This window comes from Stegodyphus dumicola, chromosome 2 (genome assembly GCF_044657685.1).
Source record: "Stegodyphus dumicola isolate Sdum_Otavi_A_Nest chromosome 2, ASM4465768v1".
In the NCBI taxonomy this organism is placed as follows: Eukaryota; Metazoa; Arthropoda; class Arachnida; order Araneae; family Eresidae; genus Stegodyphus; species Stegodyphus dumicola.
The window spans coordinates 154,118,633-154,145,711 of record NC_140769.1 but is presented as its reverse complement, the minus strand read 5'-3'; the positions used below and the strand labels follow the sequence as shown (position 1 = coordinate 154,145,711).

General features: G+C 31.4%; 1 protein-coding gene across 1 annotated transcript in view; it reads right to left on the bottom strand.

Annotated features, from left to right (window-relative positions):
* Nucleotides 1-27,079, bottom strand: part of Gdh (glutamate dehydrogenase, mitochondrial) — a 69,921-nt gene that overhangs the window by 28,457 nt on the left and 14,385 nt on the right. The window contains exons 4-8 of the mRNA XM_085811315.1: nucleotides 18,257-18,345; nucleotides 18,068-18,166; nucleotides 16,581-16,718; nucleotides 6,918-7,058; nucleotides 3,398-3,602 (exon numbers count right to left, since the gene is read on the bottom strand). Coding sequence (XP_085667441.1) covers nucleotides 3,398-3,602; nucleotides 6,918-7,058; nucleotides 16,581-16,718; nucleotides 18,068-18,166; nucleotides 18,257-18,345 — 672 coding nt within the window. The remainder of the gene's footprint in view (nucleotides 1-3,397; nucleotides 3,603-6,917; nucleotides 7,059-16,580; nucleotides 16,719-18,067; nucleotides 18,167-18,256; nucleotides 18,346-27,079) is intronic.

The following is a 27,079-nucleotide window of genomic DNA, read 5'->3' as shown; positions in this document are numbered from 1 at the left end:
TTATAAAAATTTTAAATTCATATAAATGTTCTATAAAATTAAAAAATTTTCCAAATTCCATATTAAAACAAATACATTCTGCAACAGCATATGAATAGAAAACGAAATTATGGTAACTTTTAAGTCTTATTTTGTTTATTTCTTTATGGATAGCCCTCTTCATAATAATTTTAAATGAAGGAAGTTTCTATAATGGCGAAATTATACGAGTTTCCCAAATGAAAGTGGCACTGCCGTGATAGCACCATATTTTTAAGATATAGAAAATATGCATGCCCTTACAGAGGGCACCGAGTGCTGGGAATACAATAGAAAGCTTGTGTGATAGTGTAGGAGCAAGGTTAACTGTACCATTCGTATCATGGATGCCTTCAAATGTTGTGAAGAGCAGTCTTGGAATTTTTTAATGGCTGAAAATAAGAGTGCTTGAGATTCATCGTTGCATACAAAATGTGCATGCCACATAGTGTATGTCATGCAGATCTGCATTCAGAAGGTGTAGTGATTTTCGTAAAGACCGAAGCAGTACCCATGGTAGGGCATCAGCAGTCAAGCACACGTGATTATCACCCAGGAAGCAACTGCAGCTGTGGACAGTCTCGCGAGAAATAATTGACGAATCATCACTCACAAGATGGCAGATGGAATGTCTATGAGCAAAGGAAGTGTTTACACTTCTGCATGAAAAACTGCAATACTGAAAGGTTTGCATGCAATTGCTTCTGAAACATGTAATAGAGGAGCAGAAGATTTTCTGCATGGGTGTTTCCATGAAAAATTTTAAGTGTTATCATGGAATAGGGAACAATTTCCTTTCTTGAATTATTGCTGCTGATAAAACAAGGTATCATCACTTTGATCTGGCCACCAAACGCATCAATACGGAATGGCCACACCCTTCATCTCCATGGCCAAAGAAGGCTCAGAGTTGGAAAAGTCATGCTTACATGCTTCTTCAGTGTTGATGGCCCATTGCTTTTGGAATGGCTAACTCCGGGCAAGACTGTTAATGCTACCAGCTACTATGGCACATTACATTTACTGCGAAAAAAAATCAAGAACAATCTACATGGCATGCTATCATGTGGGGTTATTCTCTCACATGTTAATGCTTGTCCTAATATGGCTGCTGCGTGTAAAACATTGTTAATGCAATGGAATGTATCCCCTATAGACCTGGCCTTATGACTACCAAGTCTTTGGTCCACTCAAGAAAGCTCTGAAGGAACAACAATTTGTAGACAATAAATAAGATCCAAGCTGCTGTTGAAACCTGGTTGCACACCCAACCCAGAAGTTTCTTCACCCAGGGTATCCATCATCTCGTGGACACATGGACACATATTTTAACCTCTAAGGCAAGTATGTCTAGCCTATATGTTCCATATGTATTACTTTTTATTTTGTATACTTACTTTAATCATTTGTTACACTTTCATTTGGGCGATATTTATACATTAAAAAATCTTGAAACAATATGTTATAGTATGTCATCGACAACACTTGTTCTGCTGATAGTTCAAATGCAGCAGTCTATCAAGTGATGGATCTCTGGATAAATTTTGAAGAAAATTGCAAAAAGTGTTTCTCTTAGCTTGCGAATGAGGTAAGGCTTGGCAGTATATATGATGGAGAACACTTCTCATCCCCATCGACTGAACTTATCAGCTACAGCTTATTGTGCTAAATTAAGGATGGATTCTAAAGAAAGTGTTGCCATTTTCTTCAAAATTTATTGTAGATTGTATTCCAAAACTGAAGAGAAATAACGAGCTTCAGTGACTTGCCCTAAATGTATAAATTAGGACACCACCATCAGCTTTATATATATAAACTGACAACTCTTCTACTGCCTGAGGTTTGAAAGTTTTCACAATAGCTCATAATGGCACTACTAATTTATAACGGACTTTTGAATTTTGGCTTATACAATCTGGTTCCTGTCCCAATTAACCTAATGTAACAGCATAAAAAAAACCTTTTATTTTCTTCAAATTTATGCAACATCATTTCACTGACATTTTTTCATTTACATCAAATAATGTAGAAATCATGTTTGTGCTTCACTATGTGAAGCTCAGCCATGTGTGTTACGGGTCCTGTTTACAGGAATTAACTCACACTTTCAAGATTTTCCAATCTTCATTCATTTCAACTGTAATAATAATTCCTTTAATCAATCAGTTAATTGGTTGCATTGTAATGATGCATGAAATTGAAAAGAATTACTTCCCAAACATTACTTTACCGGAACCGAGGAGGAGGGAGAGCAAGTAAGTCGCATACAGAAGACTAAAATAGAAAACGACATTTTGATGAGGCTCCTTATAATTTTTGCAATAATTAAAACACAAACTTTCCGTATAATCTCAATTATATCAGTAACAATAAAATCAATGCACATTTGTAAAGTTTTATAAATATTAAAAATAAGTAAATATTGAACTAATGCAATAAATGCTTGTATAGTAGATGCTTTATTTCATTATTCAAGATATGTTTTAAATATACATTTTACTGCAATAAAAGATTCAAAAAACAGGTAATTAGTGTAATAAAAGAGAAGCCAAATTATATTCCTTGCAGTACTATACAAGAGTGCTGAAAATTTTTATACTTTATTCTTGCATTAGTGGTGAGGAAAGAGTAAAGACAGCATTTTAGTTCACCTTACATAATAATTTTAAATGAAGGAAGTTTCTATAATGGCGAAATTATACGAGTTTCCCAAATGAAAGTGGCACTGCCGTGATAGCACCATATTTTTAAGATATAGAAAATATGCATGCCCTTACAGAGGGCACCGAGTGCTGGGAATACAATAGAAGCTTCTGTGATAGTGTAGGAGCAAGGTTAACTGTACCATTCGTATCATGGATGCCTTCAAATGTTGTGAAGAGCAGTCATGGAATTTTTTAATGGCTGAAAATAAGAGTGCTTGAGATTCATCGTTGCATACAAAATGTGCATGCCACATAGTATTATTAGTTATATTTCTTAGTATTATTAGTTATATTTCTGAAATTTTGTAAGTATAAAAAATATTTTTATTTATTATTTATCAGAAAGATAACAGGTTTCATAACAGAATATTTTGTCTAATATTTCACCATGAAATAAAAAATTTGAAGACTTTAAATTTCAGATAGGGGGGGAATATTGTTAATGATCCACGAAAAACTGTATGTGAACTCTAAATGGACTTAATACTATGATGTTAGTAGACAGAATGCTGTTAAAAACACTTATCTGTTTTATTATATTTTTACATACTTTTTTTAATTCATCTTAAAACCAGTTTTTTCCAAATGACTTTTAACAGAAAGTTTATGTAAAAAATAGCACACATTAAAGGAGCATTAGAATTTAATTTAAATGATAATTGAAGGAAACATACCTAACAAATGATAATTGGAATCACGTTCATACTTAAACAAAAGTCGGCCATAGCTCACATGATTTAAATTCTTCAACCATTCAAAATATGAGACAGTAACACCACCAGCATTAATATATAAATCAGGTATAACCAAAATGTTACGATCCATTAATATTCTATCAGCAGCAGGTGTTGTTGGTCCATTGGCAGCTTCAGCAATAATCTGAAAGTTACGTAAAAAAAAAAAAAAAAAAAAAAAAAAATCCAGCACGTGAATAAAGAATGTCATAAAAAACAGCCTATGATGTGGATTCCTGAGATATAAATTAAAAAAATTTCTATATCTTAGAGGACTTACTTATGCATTTATACTGAAAAATAAACAACTAAAACTCTTTTGTAATAAAACTTGACAATCATTCGTAGTCGATGAAATTGTTGAATGAATTATTGAATTTAGAAAATAAACTCATCCAAACAAATGCATAAACCAGATTCAATGATAATCCGTTTTACACAATTTAAAATAATCATTTTACTCAACTGTATACAGTGTTTTTATGAAATTTAAAATAATAATTTTATATACTCATTGCATTGTACAAAATAATTATGATTTAGATTACTGACGGCTATAATATATTTTTATATAATGAAATAATGGCTACTATATATTTTCATAACAAAATTTATTATTTAATAAATTTTGCAAATTTGTGTAATTTTCATATTTTTAATCACAACAGGGACTACACAAAGATTATTTAAAATTAGTACTACACGAAACCTGAAATGATTGGTGTTCATCCCAGTTATGTAGTGGATCATTCCCATACATACCTCAGCAAAATTCCTTTCTCACCAATAAAGGATTATTATTCGGGCACAGATTCTTAAATATTTGCTAAATGTAATTTACTGCAGTACAGCCCACAACTGCAAGACATAATTTAAAATTGCCCTCCAACTTACAGAATTTGCTCCTACTAGTTTAGACAAAAAAAAAAAAAAAAAAAAAGTAAATATGTTACTTATGTATTAAAGCAACTACCTTGGTGCCATTTGGCAGTTTCTTACAGGTGCAGAAGAATGATGATATTAAATCATCACTCTATTCAGTTGAGAGAATTTACTTATTACATACATGAATATAATTACATATATATTTTCTATTTCAATTAGGTATTAAGACCAAAAAATATTAATAAAACTACTAACAAACAGGCTTTGTTCTGGTGGAAATTTAATAGCGATTGCTTTACTATCACATTCAAAGCATTTGTTCCTGTTACGATTTTGCAGCAAAACATTATTTTTCTGCAGAAACTTTACTGCAGTTTTTTCCCACTGCCAGCAAATTCAGAGGTGCATATTTTAAAATTGAATTTAAGGCAAAAACATTTCACACTATAAAAACCACTTAGAACACAACAAAAAGAATGCATATGAAAATGGCAATGGTGCATATTTTAAAATTGAATTTAAGGCAAAAACATTTCACACTATAAAAACCACTTAGAACACAACAAAAAGAATGCATATGAAAATGGCAATGTTGTTTGATTTAAGAACTGCTATGAGTATGGTTGCCTGAAGAACTGTTATGTGCATGGTTGCCAGAGTTTGGCACATCCTGAAAATCTGATGATTTCTCTACTAAGGACCAAGTTGTTTTCTTACAAAGTACCTTTGCAAATAAATGCAATTACCTCCACATCATTGTTAACGGAAAGATGTATTAAATAAGACTGAGCATTCGCTAAAGAATAATGAAAGAAAAGCTGCTGAAGTCAGATCCATACTCTGTGGTAACACGTAAGTACTCAATATAATTATGGATGACTTTTACTATCGATGATTCTGTGGTAAAATCCTACAGAGGTTATTAAAAGTACTAATAATGGCTGTTCAAAGGAACTCAGTTGATTATGGGACCAAGTAATAGACCTTATCTTTAGCTCAAGGGAAGAGAAAAAAAAAGTTCAAGTCTATGCAAGCAGTCTGTCCACACATTTAATACGGACGACCCTATAAGTATAACTTTATCTCAACGATTAACTAGATCATATAAAATCTGCATCCTGCTGGAACCAATCCACTCCAAAAACATTTAATTTTTTAATCTGGGGAAAATTCTTTTTCAAAAAGAGCTTAATATCAAGTTGTAATCAGAGCTTTTAAAAAGAAAATGATACAAAAACAATTTGGCCTCATGAGATATATATCATGTGGCTTTGCGATATTTTTTTTTTAAGGCATTCACTTCAAAAACTTCATCAATTACTTTTCATCTCAAGCACAGATCCGAGAAGTTGAAACCTTCCATACCTAGCTTTTACTGTTCTCTTTACAGGTTTCACTCAACCATGGTTTCTTAAACTTTTGTCAGTCGCAACCCGTTTTTAACACAGATTTTGTGACCCCAGGACCCCAATATATTTATGAAAATTTTGTGGGATCCCATAAACATTGCGCAAATCCTACACACATATGAGCAAAACTGTCAGTTTTTTCACTTGTAATATACTATTGCAGTTTTAGTTCTTAGTTTTGCAATTCATTAACTTTAATTTCTAATTTTAAGATATACAACAATGTGAAAATTTCAAATAAGTAACAGACAAAATGACAGTCATGTCCAAAGCAAGTAAAATGAACTTTTATATTATAAAAAGAATGCGTTGAAAGGTTTTCATTTTTTCTTTATCTGTATTGTCTTATCTTTATTTTCAAATGCATGGTGTAAAAATATAATGAGTTAAATATATATAAAAAAATTTGCTGACCCCCTGCTGCAGTTCCCACTACCCCCATGGGGGTCACGACCCACACTTTAAAAAACCTTGCTCTAAACAATGCTAGTTGCTCTGTATTTCATCATACTGAATCTAATACTGATTACATTTCATTACATTAAATTTGACATCCATGCATATATTTTATATACATATTATTTTTATACAATTCTTTTTAGTACTTGGTATATTGGCATACACTTCTTAAATTTGCAATGTCACAAAAGCGATGATTCTGCAGATGATATACATTAAATGAATCTATATCTTTTATAAAATACAGCCAAATTCTTCATTTTGTATTAAGTCAGGACCTTTTTTTTTTTTTTGACTGCACATTAACAGTTTCATATTCTTCATTAAATAAAAGTATGTAATAAACTGCAAAATCATTCGAAAACATACACATCGATAGGTTACCGAGAAAAATATTTTGTAAACTCAAAAAACGATAAACTATATGAAATGAGGATCTTTCATTGGTTACTTTATAAGCTACCTTTTAAAATCCTACAAGTTTTTCATCTTTAAATAATTTAGAAATGTAACAACTACAACAATACAAAATTTTTAAGAACTAGTCTTGTCAAAAATCTTTAATGCTACTAACAATTTTATGGCATTTATTAATGACAGTTGGAATTATTTGTGTTATACGGGAGACTAAAGGTTTTAAGAAGATTAAATGAAGTCCATTTTTATATTTAGCTATACAGCAAAATATATAATAATAAAGCACATACTTTGCATTGCACTCTATCAGCATTACTTTTTGTGATAACTTTTTCAGTAGCTGCAGGTATTAAGATTTCACATGGTTCATACAGAAGGCTTTCTCCTGTGTATGGTTCAGCTCCAGGAAATCCAACAATTGTACCATTGGCCTATATTAGGTAAATATTTCATGATTTAAAGAACTCAAAACTTCAAAAATATTGACAACTAATTAAGACACAATAACACGGTGAACAAATACTAATTCAGAAGTCCAACAACAAAAATCAGCGTTATATTTTAAAATTTTCACAGAACTAGGTTTGATGGTTTTACCGAACCATCATCCTCAGCTGCAAAAGCACAAATGAATGAGAGAGCCTTCGGCCTTTAAGGAAATTATGTTTTCGTTCTGGTTTCATCAACAGATGGCACTATTAGCTTATCTCCTGTCCAGACTTTCTTATCTCATTAAATCATTATATCCTATCTCGTTCATTTGCGCTTTTGCAGCTGAGGATGATGATTCGGTAAAACCATCGAAACTCAAGTCCTGTGAAAATTTGAAAATATAACGCTGATATTTGTTGTTGGACTTCTGAATTAGTATTTACAACTACTCTAACAGAAATAAGTTTTTAACTCTAATAAATGACAATATAGGAAAACTAACCAGAAATAATGCCCTTTTAAGTAATGTAGTAACATGAGATGAACAGCATTTTGAACAGGTTTCCCTAAAATATCATGTATGTCCTTCATTATTACATGCTTACAATTTTCTATAAAAAATCTACAATTCTGATCCTGTAGATTACTAGCTCAAGAAGAAAGGGCATTATTTCTGTTACACCTTATATTCAAATTAAACATCATTTAAAAAATATATATAAAAAATATTAAAACATTTTATAATATATTTTAATAAATATTTGGATCTAAAGCAGAGCATTATTTAAATTTTAATTTCTTCTATTTACTGGCAGTTAGACCAAGTGGATGATCAATATGTTGGTAATGTAACAACAATGTAGATTTAAAATAAATAAATAAGTAAAAAGATCAGGTTTTTTTTGGGGGGAGGGGCAATAGCATATAACAGCAAGTAAAGCAGTTTTGAATTATAAAAGCTTATTAAAATCAGGCAAAGCATATTTAACAAAACTCTTTCTCTGAAAAATTTAAAAGACACCTATTATTTATTTCCAGAGCATTTTAAATTAAAGTTTAAAAGTATTGTAGATCTAACTCATTAGCTAGAAAACATGAATTGTATCAAGCAAATTCATACATTAACTACACGGGGGGACACACACTAAGACATTGATCTGAATGAAATAATTAATAAAGAAGAGGGCAATTCTGCAAAAATTAATCTCCCTTGTTTGGAGCTTCATAACAGACCTTGTTAAGGAAAAAGTGTTTTGAAGCTCCATACTTGGTTGATTAATAAAACAGCCAAGACAAATTTCGTTCTAACTTTTTCACTGAGACTTGTAAGCGCAATACTTAATCAATTAGTCAATTAATTACAATTAGAAGTCTCATTGAATTGTCTCTTTTCCCTATTTATCTTAGCTTTCTAACACAAAAATGAAAATAGAAATATTTTACATTTTTACAAAAACACGTGATAAAAATTTTGCTTTCAAAATATACAAATAGAAAAACCTGTGAACTATGAAAAGTTTTACTAAGAAAAAGGGCAAATAGGAAAAATTCAAAATAGCCTCAGTTAAAGAATTAAAAGAGACAGTCCTGTAAAACCACTTAAAAAAGGAGAGTCTTGAAAAATAAGAAGAAACACCGTACAGAAAATTGTAAATTTAAATTGAACATAGCCTATGTTAAGAGAATGTTCAAAAAACAGTATTCATTTTAAACTACGATCTGTAAAAAGAAAAGTTTCCCTGAAATGAGGCAACTTGCAAAAGCAAATACATATTTAAGAAAAAAAAAAAAAAAAAAAACTATTTAAGAAACAAATTTTACAGTTCAAATGAAGAGGTGTTAACCTAAGAAAAACTGTAAGCGCTAAATGAAAAATAAATTTTAAGTTACAGATACAGCCTAAGCTTAAATAAAAACAGTCTGAAAACTGAAATTGAAGTCAACTTACTTAACCCGTGTGCTAAATTTAGACCATAAGACAGAAATATGAAAAACCAATTCGGAATATAAGAAATTAATTCAAATCTTATTTTAAAATATTTCTAAATCCTACTGCTCTAAAGTATTCTATAATGCAACCGACGAGTCTACTCAAATCTTGTCAAAACTAATAACCTTACTATCTGAAAATATGGAATCTTCAGCCATAAAAAAAAATACGTTATACAAGTATTTTTAAAGATATATTTGTGAGAAACACAAAAGAAAGTGAATGAGAAATTCATTTTTTCTTTGTAATACTTCCAAAAATTTTATCATTATTTAAAGAAATCTTACGTTTAGATTCCATAAATCAGAAGTTGGTTGTGTTATTTAATTATAAACATAAAAACAATGAAAATATTAAGTTTATTTCTATACTAAGAGGCACGACTAAGTTCTGAAATTTTACAAAAACTACAGCTTTTTCCAAAAGAAACAAAACAAATTTACCAGAGTGCTATTACCTGACCATTCTCATTCATCATTAACTTTTCTCCGAATGCAACTGATAGAAAAACCTAAAAATTTAAGAACTCCAACTTTCACGTAGATATATATTATTTGAAAATACTTTACTAGAATATATTTAGAGATCAAAATGTACTTATACATGAATACAGATTGAATAAATCCTCTTGTAATTAAAACTTTAAATCTGCTTTCCTTTGAGGTAAAAGAATTAATTCTACATTATTAATGAAAAAAATCTATTGCCTATCTATAATGAAAAAAATCTATTGCCTATCTTTAATGAAAAAATCTATTGCCTATCTATAATGAAAAAAACTAATGAAAATGTCCGTTGCCTTTTGTGCATTAGCTAGATGAATGATTAGTTGGCAACAAATTCATGCTCTTCAAAGCCACCAATAAGATCTTGACTTTTCGGTAGGGATGCAGATAATTAGAGAGCACTAAAAATTGCTATGATACTATTTCATTATAAATTAAAGCAACATGGTGATGCATGCCCTTATTAAATAAACAGACTTAATTATTCAAGATTCAGCTATGTGCTTATTTCATTAGATTACCTGAAAACACGGCTTGCAAAAAATATTTTCCTCAAGTGCCAATACTTTTTATTTTATTAAGAAATGAAATCCATCTTCGAAAACAAACTTTATCTCTCCGAGTTAAACATCTTGCAGAAATGTTTAAAAAAGAAAAGATGAGAGAAAATTTTTTGTAATTATCCTACTTTTTGTATTACAATTATATGTACACTCTGCAAAAAAAAGGGGAAGACAGTTCTATATCTTCCGCTCTACTGGGCCAATTGACAAAAGTCAAATTGCGTTCTTCACGTCTCGTTTCGAAAGCGCGAGCTAAATTTATGGAGAAATTCACAAATTTATGTTGGCACTTTTTTTTTCAGTTGCACCAAGAATAGTTCACTTGGTGAACTTCTAAACATATGGCAACCTATTTTCCTTTCGCGTGACTGGAAAAAAGTCACAATCCTTCCTTTTTTCAAATAATGTTCTTTATATTATACTTTAAATTACAATATATTATTTTAAGTAATTTTTTCTTTTTCGAATTTCATTTAATTATTTAATTTGAATGGTTTCTTTCGAATAACTGTTTTAAAAATTTCTATTTACCCATTTAAACAGCATAGTTTAAATAAAAGGTGCATCGTTTATTACTTTTAAATAGTTTTCTTTATAATTTATTGATTTATTTTTTTGTTATACAGTCAAAAGTCGTTAATCCGGACTCGTCGGGACTTTGGCGATTCCGGAAAATCGATTTTTCCTTAGTATAGATCATCAGTTTAAATCTAGTAAGATGGCATGCGGAAATTATGAAATTCAAAATATGAAACTGTAATTTATGAAATAAAGAACAATTATGATTTAAAGGGTATCAAAATTTACAAAAAAAAAGCTTAATTTTTTTTTTCCTTTATTAAACATTTCTTTCAATGTAAGTTGTTTAAATTGCTTCGTTTTATGTGATAATACTTTCTCTTTCATTCTATAAACAGACATAATTTCTTATTCAGTTACAAAGTTCCGCTGTTCAACTCCTATAATTACTGTGTCGAGAATACGACTAATTTGTCACTCGAAATTTTTTCGTTTTCAATAATCTCTGTGTCACTTTCTTCACTATCGGAAGCGAATTATAAGGACGAGGAATTTGATTTAAATCATATCAAAGATGGAGTACATCGAGATGAAATACTATATTTAGTAAGGAATTATAAGCCAAATAAAATAAAAACCTCTGCCCTGAAGATAAGGATAGTGCTCACAAATCAACTTCCAATTCATTGCACGCCGCGATGTCCCCCCTTCCCCCAGAGCAGTGTGAAATTGATAAACAGATTTAGGAATGGTTAGAGAAACAAAGGATATGCCTTTATCCACTTTTTGTTTGATAGACATCGAAACATACTTTTGCTTTGTAGATCCTTTGGCAGTTCCAGCATAGGAAATTCTATTTGACATAATCGAAAGTTCAAGCTTACTTTTATAAAATTGCTCTAACAGTCTGCAAAAAATAATAAGCCGGATTCAATTCGAAGATTAAGGAACAATGCAATCTGCAACATTAACTGAAATAGATAATTAGATAATTTTAGCTTATACCATCCGTTATACATTAAACGCGCATTCGTAAACGTATTATACGCAGCCGTAAAGGTCTTATGAGCATGCGTCGCGCGCAGAAAGTTTGTAGCTTTGAGGTCCGGATTATAGATCATTCAGGATCATGGGTGTCCGAATTAACGGCTTTTGACTGTAGTTATTATTTTAGGTAATTTTTAAATTTTGAGACTTTTATTTTAATTGTTTGTGTTGCATTATCTCTTCAGATAACTGTTTTAAAACTTTCTATTTATTTATTCAAACTGCGCATCCAACTTTTCAAGACATCTTGGTATTTCTGACATTAATTTAAAATAAAGTTATCACCTTCCATTTCATAAAGGCCCACAAACGGCCGAACGGTAAAGGTCGCTAAACACTGATAGTTCGCTCCGGAGTTCGAATTCCGGTGAACGGGCTGGTTGTATGGGCGTTTTTATGGTTTTTTCTCATTGTAACGTATATGCCAGATGGTTTCCTTTAGAAAGTTCTTCATGAAGGCATCCCTCCTATAGGCAGATAGCCCTCCTTTGCTGTAACTTAATAATCCAATTCAATCCATTTCATCAGTATTTGGTCAAAGCCTTTATCAGTCTTTAGAGGCTAAGCATTTTGAAGGCATGAGATGAAAGAAAAAACTGGTTTCATCAATAGGGAAAATATCTTTAGGTGACATCCACATACATCACTGGATAAATTCCTGAATATTCAAATAATTCGACTAAGAAATCATAGGATTCTTTGTTTATGATGATATGATGTTCTATAACGTAATTTAAATTTATACAAACATATAGTCAAAAACCAGTTGCTCTTCACTTTAATTTGCAATGATATTGTTTTTCCTTAGCACAAGCTCAATTGATGGTATTTGCTGGTGTATGCGTCCAAGTGTTTTGCCTTTGAACACCAAATTCCTTGAAGTATTCTGAAAGTATATTCAAAAGCATCCAACTTTTCGAAACACCTTGGTATTTCAGACAGCCAAATTCCCCTTCAAATTTTTGCTCACTTTTCTCCCTAATCTTCTTTTTTCCTTCTACATTTATTTTCAGTGCTCACTACAAGAAAATTAAGATTTTTACACTTCCATAAATTTTTCATTCTGGTCAATTTTTTTAAAATATCAATTACATCAACTGCATTTCAGTTAAAGATAGCTTTTCATTTTCCATGCATTTTAACTAAAAATAAAATTTAAAGCAAAGTTCAAAGAATAAATATTTTAAATAAAAGATTGTTTGCTAAATGACAAAGAAATAAAACAGTTCAGCAGTTTTATTCTGTACCACTGAGTGACTCAATTATTATATCGGGTACAAACAATCTAAATCATCGTTAATATCTCCAATAGGAATCTTTCGGAGGATCAGTTAAAAGTATTAAAATATAATTTCAACTTTTCAAAGACATCTAAACCTTCAATTCCTCAAATCATCGCCACTATACAAGAAAGCCTTTAAATTCTCCAAAATTTCGGAAATGCAGAAGAATACAATCCGCCACCCAATTACTCATAACGTTAATTTTAACAACAAATCTTTGGGTTCGAATCTTAGCAAAAAGGAAAATGAGATCTTACGTGAAATTCATTCTGATACTAATATCATTATCTCTAAAGCTGATAAGGGCGGACAGATCGTTGTTATGAACACATACATTACTGGAGTCTCTAAACTGATAAATGAAGGCCTATACTGCTCGATCCCTAAAGATCCTTCAACTTCGGACCTCACGAAAGTTAAAAGTGCTATCAAATCTTCTCATATTCTGTCAACGCAGTTGAAGAAATCACTTATTCCATCTATTACTAATTGCGCCAGGCTTTATGCTCTTCCAAAAGTCCACAAAACCGGTATTCCTTTTCGACCAATTGTTTCCAACATAGGTACTGCTTCATATCCTTTGGCCAAATATTTAGTTTCCAGATTTTCTCCTTTACTTGCTAACAATATTCACACTGTAAAAAATTCTGTTGAAGTCATTGATAAATTTAAAAACATTTCTCCACTTTGTTCCATTATGGTTTCATTTGATGTCAAAATCACCGTTTACTAATGTTCCGGTCGAAGGAGCACTAAATTGCCTTGAAACTAGACTTCGGGAATATCATTTCACACATACTGAAGTTAATGAGTTGGTTTCGCTTACTAAAGTCTCTCTAAGTCAAACCCACTTTGTTTTCCAAAATGCATATTTTCGTCAAGTTGAAGGATTGGCTATGGGTAATCCTCTCAGTCCGGTACTTGCCGACATTTATATGCACTATTTTGAGATGAAATTATTTGATAAACTATCTTTTCGTCTTTGGATTCGGTATGTAGACAACACTTTCGCGCTTTTTGATGTTATAAAGAGGATTTATCCGAGATTCCATCTATTATAAATTCAATTGATCCAGCCATCCAATTCACTCTTGAAATTGAATCCAACAAAGCCCTCCCCTTCCTTGATATTCTTATAATCCGCAATGAAACTGATTTTAGCACTACTGTGTACAGTAAACCCTTTGCTGTTTGTTTACCACCCCATGCCAAGTCAAACCACCCTGTTAAGCAAAAAATGGCTTCTTTTTACTATTATGCATTCCGCGCGCTTAAAGTTTGTTCCTCTGAATCTTTGCTTACCAATGAACTTAATTATTTGAGAGCAGTTGCGATTGACCGTGGATTTTCTCCCGTGATTATTGATAAAGCCGTTAAAAAATTATCTGATTCCCATCAAAGAAGACATTCCACTGTTAGAAATAATATTAATGACCTTGTCGTGCTTCCATTTTATCCTTCTGTTAGCTATAAAATTGCACGGATTCTCCAGAAATTCAATTTTCAAGTCGGTTTCTCCCCTATTAATAAAATTAACCCTTCGATTCTAAAAGATTGCGTTTCTGTCTTGAATTCTTGGGGAATTTATAGTATATCGTGTCAGTGTGGTTTAAAATATATTGGCCAAACAAAAAGAGCGTTGAAGTTTCGTATCAAGGAACATGAATCTTATGTCAGAAAAGGCGAAATTAACAAGTCTTCAATAGCGTATCATAGTTGGACTTTTAACCATAATTTTGATTTTGGGTCTGCAAAAATTATCCAAAAGGCTTCTTCTATAGGTGAGTTGGATTTTCTTGAGGCTTTTCACATTCACAAAGATTTAGCAGGTTTAGTTAATGATTTGAAGCCCAATCCAGTCCTTCCTAATGCCTTTAAAATTATACTATCTTAATTCAGTTACTATTTTTGCCGATAGATGGCGTTACCTCCTTAGGTTTGGTACTACCAGAGGGTATAAAAATCCGTTTAGTGGTTGCTTTCCATTATTCGAAGTTTAGATTTTGAGCGTGAAGGTGCAGTTGCCCCTCACTCCCTATTCTTAACTTTGCTAATTTCCTTGTACTTTGTGTTACATGCGTGATCAGATAGCCTGGCTCAGTAAAAGTAGGCGGCCAGTGTAACTCTGATTAAAATCCGGTTATAAACACCTGCAGTGCTGATAAGGACCACGTGTTTCTGAGACTCCTTCTCCTTTACTTTTCTTCTTTCTAGGTATTTCTTTCTCCTGATGAGGAGGGGACCTTTAGCTGCCCTCGAAATCGATTGAGTGTTTCAATATACTTACCCTAAATACAAGGTTTTTATGATTTTGATAATCTAAATCATATTAAAGATCAAGTTTTTTATATAATCTATAACATGAGAGAAAATTAGCTACTTAAAACATTCTTTTGAAGAGGATTAATGTACAAATTTACTTATATATAATAATTTTTAAAGCTGGGACATAACCCAAACTGTCAATGTCCTGTTTGCATAAAAACATTGTGAAAATAAACATCAAACGAACTTTCTCAGTTTTAGACAATTCAATTTAAATGCAGTCAAAGTAAAGTAGCAGGCGATAACGTGGCAAAGGTAAAAATTTACTCTTACAAATATTTAAAAAAAAAAAAAAAAGGAATAAAAAAATTTTTAAAGAGTTAAAAATTTGTATAATATCTATAATTTAAAAAATAGCTTATTATACAGTATTAATTACACATCATTGAGGGAAAAAATTTCATATTATTAATTCTACGTAAAAATTTATTTCAAATTAAGGTTAAAAATAGCTGTTGCAATTCACTGTAACAAAAATCCATAAATAGCATTTAGCGTTATTATCGCTAAAAAAAAAAGATGCCAAATTTCAAAACATGAAAATATGTAAATGTATGCATATCTTAGAAAATTTTGAATAAAAAAACTAACTTTTTGCAGGTATGCTTAGAACTACACCTACTTTAAGATGATAGTACAAAATTTATAGGTTACAATTCAAAATTTTTTTTGAAAAATTTATAAATATTATTTAAAAATAGAAATTTAAAAAATAAAACACAAAAAATGGATGAATTTTATTTGGAATGAAGCTAAATTTCGAAATGTGAAAGGAAAAATCAAAGTTTCATAAAAAAAAAAAAAAAAAAAAAAAAAAGGAGATATTGACAAATATATGCCAAATTCAATTAACATTGAGATAAAATTTTGAGAGCTAATTTTTTAAAAACTACTCGTACAATTTTTACAAAACTTGGCAGCCTAGCATAATTTGAGCCGTAGAATTGAAATATGTAAAACAAATCGGTATGCTATTGCAGAAAAAGTCCAATTTTGTGTCAAAATACCTATGTTAGAATAGTGCTATATATAAATGTAGTATAGTATATACTAAGTCGCGCTGAGACATGAAAAACGCAATTTGAATTTCGTCAATCGACCCAGTAAAATGGGAGATATAGAACTGCCCCCCCTTTTTTTGGCGCAGTGTACCATATTAACACAGATTGAACTATTACCTACAAAATGAACAATAATCTTTATATCAATAAGCTACACATTAACGATGAAACATACAAAGAGTAAAATGTATTTAGAACTATTTCTAAACATAAACATAGCTCTTTACCAACTTCCAGTCTTCCAATTCCCGAGGATCTATTCCATTTGAATTGAAAATGCTACCATCAACTTCCATAACTCCTATGCATCTACCTCCAGCTCTGTGTAGGTATCGCATTACATGAAGACCTACATTTCCCAGGCCCTATAAGAAGAAAAAATAGCATAAGCATCATAATCGTCATCATATATATACACACATAATAACTGGGAGAGAGAAACATAAAATTGGAAAACTTAACTGTTGGAATTATCTGTATAGATACTGCAATACAAATACACATAGCTTTAAATACCTACATCACAATACAACTATCACAATTACAAATCAAGTTGTTAGCACATATTCATTTGTGTCAGTACAATAATGTACAAAATTCAAGAGCAATTCCTGGAATAGATTATTTAGATTACCACAAAGTAGATAAATATTTGACCAAGAGAAGACCTTTTTAAGAGAAACTAGCTCTTATTCCCTTAGATATTTGAAAAAACACAAACCTTTCCTTGCAGCTAGCATACTAATCAGTATTCATGTAGACATTCACAATTAGTAGAAAACTTCAGACACAAAGCTCCAAAAAGCACTGTCTATGCTATGTTAGTGACGTACTTTAATAATACAAAGAATATTACTTGAAGAATATCACTTCCAGCTTTAGAAACTTAACAGATATTTTTTGCATTAAATCAAAATAAAAGTTAGCAGAAATATTTTTCATAACAATTTTGAACAGTCATGTAAATTTTGAAGATACAAATACAACTGACATTTGTAAAGCTGCTTTTTGGAAAATAAATAATAATAATAATAATAATAATAAGGGGGGAGGGGAATATTAAGTTATAAATTTCTCATGAGGCCTGATGGTAGAATGGCTAGCACGTTGCACAGCAGCACCACAGGTCTGGGGTTCGTCTCCAGGCTAGGCATGGTTGACTTAGCCTTTCATCTCTTGAATGGGTCGATAAAATATGAACGAAGTTCACTTGGCGACTAAACACTGGGAGTCCAGTGACAAATTGACCACTTGTCCAGGGCATATGCTCACGCACCCCAGGGCCCCGGTCAGGAAAGCAGATTTCAGAGGAACTGCAGCCCTTGGCCGACTAGGACTATTGTGTCACAGAGTTCAGTTTTTATAATTTCTTATAAAATTAACGTTAATTCTTCATTACTAGCACATTGATAATAGAGCGTTTATAAATATAACAGTCGCAAATATGGCATAAAATCGATTAAGAGTTAAAACTCAATAAATGTTTTCTTTATTCTTCATATTACTCCATAAATGATGACAAATTACAGATTGCCTGCTATCATTATTCCATAATTAGCAAACTAAGTAAATTTGAAGTATTATGACAGGGTTATTTAAAAAAATTATATGTACAATTGATGCAGCTACATTTTTAATTGAAATATTTTCTATATAGATGAAAATTTACAGTTGCATAGGCATAAAAACATGCATGCATTATTTAATGACTTACTTGAACTATAAAAGTTTTCCCACCCCATCCAGGAGTTGTACCAATCATACTCATGTAGCTTGCTTCATTCACGAAGTTATCAAGACCATGATAAACTCCCTGCCATATATTTAAAATATTATATCAACAGATAAAAACACAATTTTATATTTGCAACATATGTTAGAACAATAAAAATATGATTCTTACCCTCCCTGTAGCTGAAATTCGACCATGTATGCCACCTTGATTGATAGGTTTGCCTGTCACACAGGCATGTGAATTCATATCAGTATGGCCTATTAAAAATAGTTTATTCATTGATTATAAATTAAATTTAGTTTATTTTAACATATAAAAAAAGAAATCAATTCATAACCCATTTTTTTTCAAAAGTATTGCAATTATATACAAACTGAAAGACATTATAAGAATTTTAAATATCAAATATATTATTATATTGTACCTTAAAACTATGCTCACGAGTTAAAATGTAGCTTACTTCAGATTTTATTTTATGCATTATTTTAGGGCAACTAATAGTTGGATATTTAATCCATTCAGAATTACCCAACTTAACTGTTTCAGGGTTCATAGCCGCATTTCAGTTAAAAAAATAAGCACCTATAAGCACTTTTCAAGCACATTTTAAGGAAAAAAATAAGCACCTGTCCAATTACATTATACACAACTGCATAACTTTAAAAATTAGACTCATAATTTAAAATATGAGAAATGCAGTATTTATTAAGAGAGAATAAGCATTACCTCAATCATGGAAAATAATTACTTTTTTTTTAAATTTTAAATAACAGTTCAATTTACGGAACTAGTTTACAATGAGAGGAAAAAAACTATGCAGAACTAAACTATACTAAAAGATTTAATGATGAAATTTCAGTTCAAAATAGAGGAAATAAATAATAATAAGGTATATTTATTCTATTCGCTTGGAACTTAATAATAAATACAATTTATTTTTTCACTCATATTGATATTTAACTAATTTAAATCTAAATTTTGAACATTTTCTAAATTTTCATCGTATATCAGTTTTTCCTTAACAGATATTGCAAGCAAAGTAATTTAAGTAAAAAAGAGGAACATTTTTGAAATCAGAAGACAGAAATTTGCTTCATGCAGTCATCCTTTAACAGTAAAAGCTTAACTACCCGCATACTTGAAAATTGGCGAATATTCGGACAGTCGAGCGTAATTTGAAAAAGAGGAGTGGAGGGGGATAGACAGCAGCCGTTCTTTAGATTTTCCCGCTAAATAAATGCTTTTTACATTTCGATATGTGCATCAAATAAAAACAAACCAACGGAACAGAAAAATATTCTGCTTAGCAAGCGCGGTAAAACTCTTTTAAGTGTTCATAAACAAATTTCGGACCGAACATCAAAATTATTTATCTCTGCACAATATCGCAAACATTATTGCACAATACGTGCGCCGTAATTCTTTCCTACATGATATTATGCAATTGGATTCAACAGCTGTTGGTATTGGGAGAATAAAGAACTAAATAAAGGAAAAGAAAGACTTCTGGGGTGTTTTTCATTCTAATTTTCAACAGACTGCGTTAAATTTCCGGAATAGAATCATTCTTCGCTTGGGTTGGTAGACCGTAGAACAGGGATGTCAAACTCATAGGTACACTTGGGCCAAACAAACAAGGTTTAACTTTAGGCGGGCCGGAAAAAGAAAAAAAAAAAAAAATCAAAATTCATAGAAACGTAGATTTATTTCGAATAATACAATTATAAACATATATATATATTTATATAAAAAAGAACAAGAAAAATTTAATGTTTACATCCTGATACTTGACATCTCTTCTCTGTTATTATTTTTCCTATTTCGGGAGAAATTTTGTTTGCAGTGATAACTTTCAACGCTGACCCAAGGTGAGCATCATTAATATGTTTTCTAATAGGAGACTTATTACCTTTCATGACTGAAAATAACTGCTCGCACCAATAAGTGCTACCAAACATGGAAATAATTTCATATGCGAATTTTCGAGTATTTTCAAACCTGGCTGGTAAACATTTGTAAAATTCAGGCACGCCCACTTCAATGAATTTTGCTTTCAAATTTGAGTTGCATTGAATCTCGATCACCTCCATTTGCATATGGCTGGGTACTGAGTCAATACTTATTGAGAAAATCAAAAAAAAAAAAAAAAAGTCTTTGAGGGAACTAAAATCATTAAACCTCATTTCAAATTCAGTTGTTAAATTTGCAATTTTTTCTGCGTAATTTTGATACGAACAAGTATCATCTAAACTTCATTTGTTCATGCTGCAAGTCGGGAAGTGCGTCAAATCTTCATTTTTAAGTTGTTTTCTCCCAAAGAACTAGTGGACATTTGAATGCTTATTATGTCAAACATGTTCGTAATGATATGATCTTTTCCTTGTAACGATAAATTTAAATCGGTTAAGTGTTTGGTTATATCAACCAAGAAAGATAAATCTTGTATCCATATTGGATTGTAAAACAAACTTATGTCTTGATTTTTCGTTTTTAAAAACTGACATATTTCTTCTTTCAAATCCCAGAATTGTTTGAGAATCTTGGAGCAAGATAACAAACGTACCTCGGTATAGTAGGATAAACCCGAATATTCACTATCTAACTCACTTAAGAAAGCAGTGAATTGACGCTGATTTAAACCTCAAGATCTTATAAAATTTATAACTTTTTTATATATGACAAAACATTCTTCATATTTATTACTTTCGTGCATAGAACTTCTTGATGTATAATACAATGCATATGATGAATGTTTGAACCGTGAATTTCACCAAGTTTTTTCCTTAGTAATGCTACGAAACCCTTGTTTTTATCGGTCATTGATGGAGCGCCATCTGTAGCTACAGAATTTAATTTTGCCAAAGGTAGATTGTATTTCTGCAGAAGTCCAAAAACACAAGTAAATATATCTTCTCCTGTGGTAGTACCAGGCATCGGTATTAGTTCCAGTAATTCCTCAAAAATGTTAAAAGTCTTGTCAGAAGAACGAAGAAACACTGCTAATTGAGCTTTGCCACTAATGTCCGTGCTCTCGTCACAGGCAATGGAGAAACTTTCGAAACTAAATGATTTTGCTTTGATCTCATCACTTAAATTCGCAGCTAAATCAGCAACTCTTTCCGCAACTGTATTTCGAGACAATGAAATTGATTGAAAAGCCTTCACATTTCCAGGACAAACAATTTCTCCAGCTTTCATTAGGCATTCCTTGATGAAATCATCGTCAGTTAAAAGGCTTCGAATGTTTAGCTATCAACTCGGACAAGACGTAGCTTGCATGTACCGCCACTTCACTTTCTTGCAATACTTTACTAAACATGGACTGTTGCTTTTTCACTCCTAACTTGAGCTCTTTCAACTTTTCTTCTCTCATTAATCCTTCGTAATTGTTATATTTCGATTTGTGTTGTTCATAATGACGTTTAATATTACATAACTTTGGTACATTAATAATATTATTACATATCAAGCAGATTATTTTATCTTTTATTTCAGAGCAAAAATATTCTAATTCCCATTTTACTTGGAATATTCTATGTTCGTCAGCGATTTTTCGTTTAATTTTACTACCACTTGGTTTTGATATAGACATACTGAATACAAAGGGCTGGAATAAACACTGTTAACGTTAAAAATTTAACAAAAATTTATTCTTTTCACAAGAGATAAATCAAAATGCTGAAATATTTCTTCAAAAATATTCTAACAATATCACAAAATGTCAAACGTTTAGCAAAAATCAATTCAAAACTGAGAAACTAATTCTATCTCACAGCGAAATCACTACAAATCAATCACAGCATTAAGTAAACAAACAGTTCGCTATAACTACAGCTACTACTGAGATGAGTTGTTTGTTCTCGGCTTTTATAAGCTTTATAATTAATTTCTCGAATATACTGGAAACATCTATAAATATCTGGATTTTTGTGGATGGCAACAGCAATTACGAGATATTTATTTATTAGGTATTAAATGCACGCGCTGGTCTATTTTTAACCTTCCAACGCAGCTGTCTTTTCAAAAATCATCTGCGTTGCTACGGCAACATGAAGCAAATTTAATTACAACTCTAAATAAAAAAAAAAAAACTAAATAAATAAATAACTATGAAATCCGTAACAATATGAATTAAGTAATAATTAATAATAAAGCAAAGTGCATGCACCAATATATCGTACAAAACTATGATTGGAAAACTGAGACCATTAGGTCGGCCACATTCGGCTATCGGGGGATGCGTACAAGTTCTGAGTGCACGTGTCCCCCAAAAGCTGAAGGTAGCTGAACACAAGATACTCATACGCATTTGTAATTTCAGTAGTGTGTGTGTCAGCTCGCTGTGAGTAATCTAACAACATTGAATAAATTATCATTAATTACTTAGCAGAACACATTTCATTTTTTTCTTCGTCGATATGTTATTTTATTATTATATATTATTATTTGCCGATATATTGGCCGGGCCGCAAAAATATTTGTTGTGGGCCGCGAGTTTGACATCCTTGCCGTAGAACTTTTAGTCCTATTCTATTGGAAAGTGACAAAAAAAAAAAAAAAAAAAAAAAGGCCCGTTGTTTGTTGTGCAGCGAACTGTAACAGTTTCAATTTTCGAGATTTTGCGGAGAAAGGGGAGGAGAACCTCCCAACCTTCGTACTGCATAATGTGTTGGCCAAAAAAATGAAATTATTTTGACTATTCGATTACTTTCCATTTATTTAAGCTGTTCCGAATATTATTAATTAGAAAGCTAATCTGTGTTAAAACACAACCATTTTTGGAAGTTTACTATACTTCAGCAGTTACTGCAACTATGTTATAAACATTCATACATATGCTGATAATATAAGCATAATGATCATAATAAACACGAATATGAACTGACCAAGCGGAACGAGAATGCAAACTATTAAGATCTTGATAGAAATTCACACGTGTGCAATATTTGGGTGGGAGGAAAAGAATGCCGAATGTATCGGAATTTTCTACTGCTTTCGCAATTCTTTGACCAACAGAATGACGGGCACCTGTCTGTACTCTCCGCACACACCAAAGGTTATGTTAATGCGGAGAAAGGGGGCAAAGCTATTTCCGGGAGTATGATTCACCATCTGACATTCCATATTAGGAAGAAAAGTTGTTTATTTAGTTTCGGCTTTGGTACGGGGAAAAATTGCACGTTCATTTAAAAAAAAAAGCAGTAAAAGCAAAAAGTAAGCACTAAAAACAAAAAAATAAAGGCTTTAAAGAAAAAGCTTGACTAGCTTATATAACATTTTCTACATAAAAATATTCATTGGCACAATTGTCTGAAAATTTCCATTAAATGAGAGGTGAAGAGAGAAAAGAAAAAAAAATCCCCTCCCCCCATTTTTCTCAGCAGCTACTCAAATTTAGTTGAAAAATCCACAGTTTATAACTGCGAAGAAAAAAATGCTATGAATACTCACCAAAGAAACATATGAAAAGTAGAAATATTTTCAAATTACCAGGTACTTTCTTTTTCCTGTATTTATCACAGAATGATGTTTAATCTCATGTATTATATTAGACAATGCATTGAAACAGATTTGGTGAAAAATTCAAAGCATAAAAATAATTGCCAAAATATTTACAATATGGTTGGGTGGAGGAAAAAACCAACAGAAAAGACTAATTGGATATTCTACAAAAATAATTGGATAACAACAAAATGTACATTAACTTGCCATAGAAAACAGTTGAAAAAAATCAGAGAATTGAGATTAGAATGGAGGCATGAAACTGTGGATATCTTCTAAAATGTTTGAAAAACAAACATTTAAGACGCTTTTGCTGCCACATAAACTCAAATAAGAATCTAACTGGTTATGGTCACAACCAGTATCAGGATCGAAAAAATTAAATTTACGGCTAACACAGAAATGTTCAAATTTGGCCACTTTTAGTTCTTCAGCGTCTTTCCAACAGTTGAAGTACATTGTAGTGCCATCAATAATATTTTCTTCAATAACTTAAAGTTCTGGCAGAGCGGTTAAGCACAGCTACTAGACTATTCTTTTGTTTCTCGGCAAATCCTGCTGCACCCATCAGGGCGGAAGGATTCGACCAACGTTGTTTATTGACATTAAAATAGGTTTTCCGTCAACTTCAATATTACCAGTGCTGCTTATTTTAAATGAACATTTAGACTTTAATGCATTGCCAGAGACTTCCGTCATGTAAATCTTCCAATCAACAACAGTGCAATGATTCACATAAAGTTCATACTGACAAAATTCAAGGAAAGTTAATTCTAAAACATCATGCATAAATGAAATGAACACCCATTAAGAAACTGATTCTAGATCCTTAACACCAATTTTGAGAATGCAATCCCCCTCTTTTTTTTGACACATAACTTCACACTTCCATTTTGGTGCTTCCTTCAACATGAAGTACAGCTTCATTGTATGGTTTATTTTGTGCACTTTCAGAGTGAATTTTTCCTCAGTCGCCAAATGCGGCGACAAATTTCTCGCCACCATGCTGCCATATTACTATCTAAATGTTTTGTCTACATTTCGAACTTTAAGCCTGAAATATCTCCAAAAACGCGGTTTTCGCACATGCAAAAACCACGTTTTGAACTCACAATTGAAGCTAAAAATCCGAAGCAAAAACAAAAAATTTAGATAGCAAAAATGTAAAGTTTCTAACCCAAAATATATGACAAGAATCCATGTACACAGCGATATCTTTTAACTTAAAAATAAAATCTACAAATTGCACAATCTAGGCAAAGAACGAATCTACGAACTACGCACACCTCGCTTTAATAAATTAACATAACAACAATAAATTTCAAAGAATACCATGTACAAAGTATCCTGTTTAAACTTTAAAAAAAACCATCTACAAATTGCACAATCTAGGCAATGAACGAATCTGCGGACTACTCACACCTCGCTTTAATAAGTTAACATAATAAATTTCAAATATTACCATGTACACAGCATTCTGTTTCAACTTTAAAAAACATCTACGAATTGCAATCTAGGCACTATGCACTAATCTACAAAATAAACTAAAATAAATTTCAAACAATTCAAAAGAACACCAATAATGACAGAAATTCACACCAAAAAAAGAATGAACATAACATTCTGCAAAATAAGAACATAATAAAATAAAATGCACTTACCATGAATGAACTTTTCGAACAGCAGAAATACCAATTTCATACTGCCTTCAACATGCTACCACGTAATCACTATCATATTTATATGACAGCTAGACACACTATCCAGAAAATTCATACTATGGTTCAAAAATAAATGTTCAAAACCATTTCCTAAATCCTTGTAAGATTTCCAGCTATTCGAAAAAATAGTTGTACAAGGCTCAATCCACTCTTTAATACACTGCATCAGCGTTTCCTTACTTATATCATGCACAGCCACTAAAAATAATCTAACAGACCCTCTTGTAACCACTTCTCTCACTGCAACCTAGGCCATTTCAAAACCCGCACGACACGAACCAACGAGCAATTAAACAAGTCGGGCAAAAGAGTTTTCAACATCAAAAGGATTTCCATACAACACGCAATCGCACCAAAAACCAGCTCAAAACACATATTGCCACATTTGGTGATCTTAGGGCGCATATAAGAGTACAGCCAAATTTTACAGCAGATGTCTCATCATTGGATAAGTTCCAAATTTCCACAATAAAAACAGAAGTGACCATTACATCTTTAGATCTTATTCTTGATGCTAATTTTGAAAAGGCATACCAGAACAATAATAAAAAATCTGATGTGAACAACACCATGACTTCCTTGTACGGCCCATTAAATTAAACACTTTTTTTTTTTTTTTTTTTTTGCATTTTAACTTATTTATTTGAATTTCCTTCGAGATATATTTCTCATTCAATTAATTCAGTTCTCGCTTCGCAGCATGGCAAAAATACATAAAAACTGAAAACATCTGCATTAAAAATTGAAAAATTTACACCAAATACAACTAAAAGAGTTTAAAATTTTTTTTGTTTCACAATTAAATTTGCGTTTCTGTGCAAAAACAGGCAATTTGGCCAGTGGGCAAGAAAGCAGATTTTTCGATGCACAAAACCGAAAGTTTACTTTTGGTCCCACTAGGCAAAAACACACTTAAGGTGTCGAAACCAACTTCATTATTCTGCTAAGTTTCAAATGTAAATAAATATGGGTGCTGTATTAGGCTTAGTCACACTTAAACAAATTTTAAATCGTTGATAATTCTACAACTTTTGCATGGGCATTAATTAAAGACAAAAACTTTAACTGGAAAATTAGAACAACATAATTCAATCACTTTAAAGTAACCAGCATAAAAGATTTAAAAAAAAAAAAAATCTCAGCTCACCGAGCCAAGTAACATAGTGGCAACGTTCCGAGTCTACTTGTTTTTGAGTTATGGGAGATACATACGTATGTATATACAGAAATCACAAAAAATATCTTCTGAACCCATTTTATAACCCATTTTGGAAAAAAGAGTCCTTTATTCTGTCTTTATGTACAGATGCCATGCAAAAACATCATTAAATTGCACTCAGTAGCGGTCAAAATGGATACCTGAAAATTTTCACGATTACAATATTTCCTTTACTTCATTCAAGGAAGCAAAAATGAAAGGGACTATTACATCTTTAGAACTTGTATTCTTGATACCAATTTTTGAAAAGGCATACTATTACTTTTTAAAAAAGAACATAACGACTACTTCATATGAACCAGTCTCTTAGCGAGTTAAGCAAAACATATGGCGATGACTCCAATCCCGATAATAGAACAGTAATGAATAAACCTCAGTTCCAGGACAAGGAAACACTAAATTTAGTAAAAATGTGTTTTTGTAATTACAGAAAGAAAATGCGTAAACTAAAATACGTATGGAAGGAAATGCATAGAAATGCAGTATCATTTGTTAAAAACAAAGCACCGTGGAAAAGTGGTGAAAAACTGAAAAAAATATATAAATATG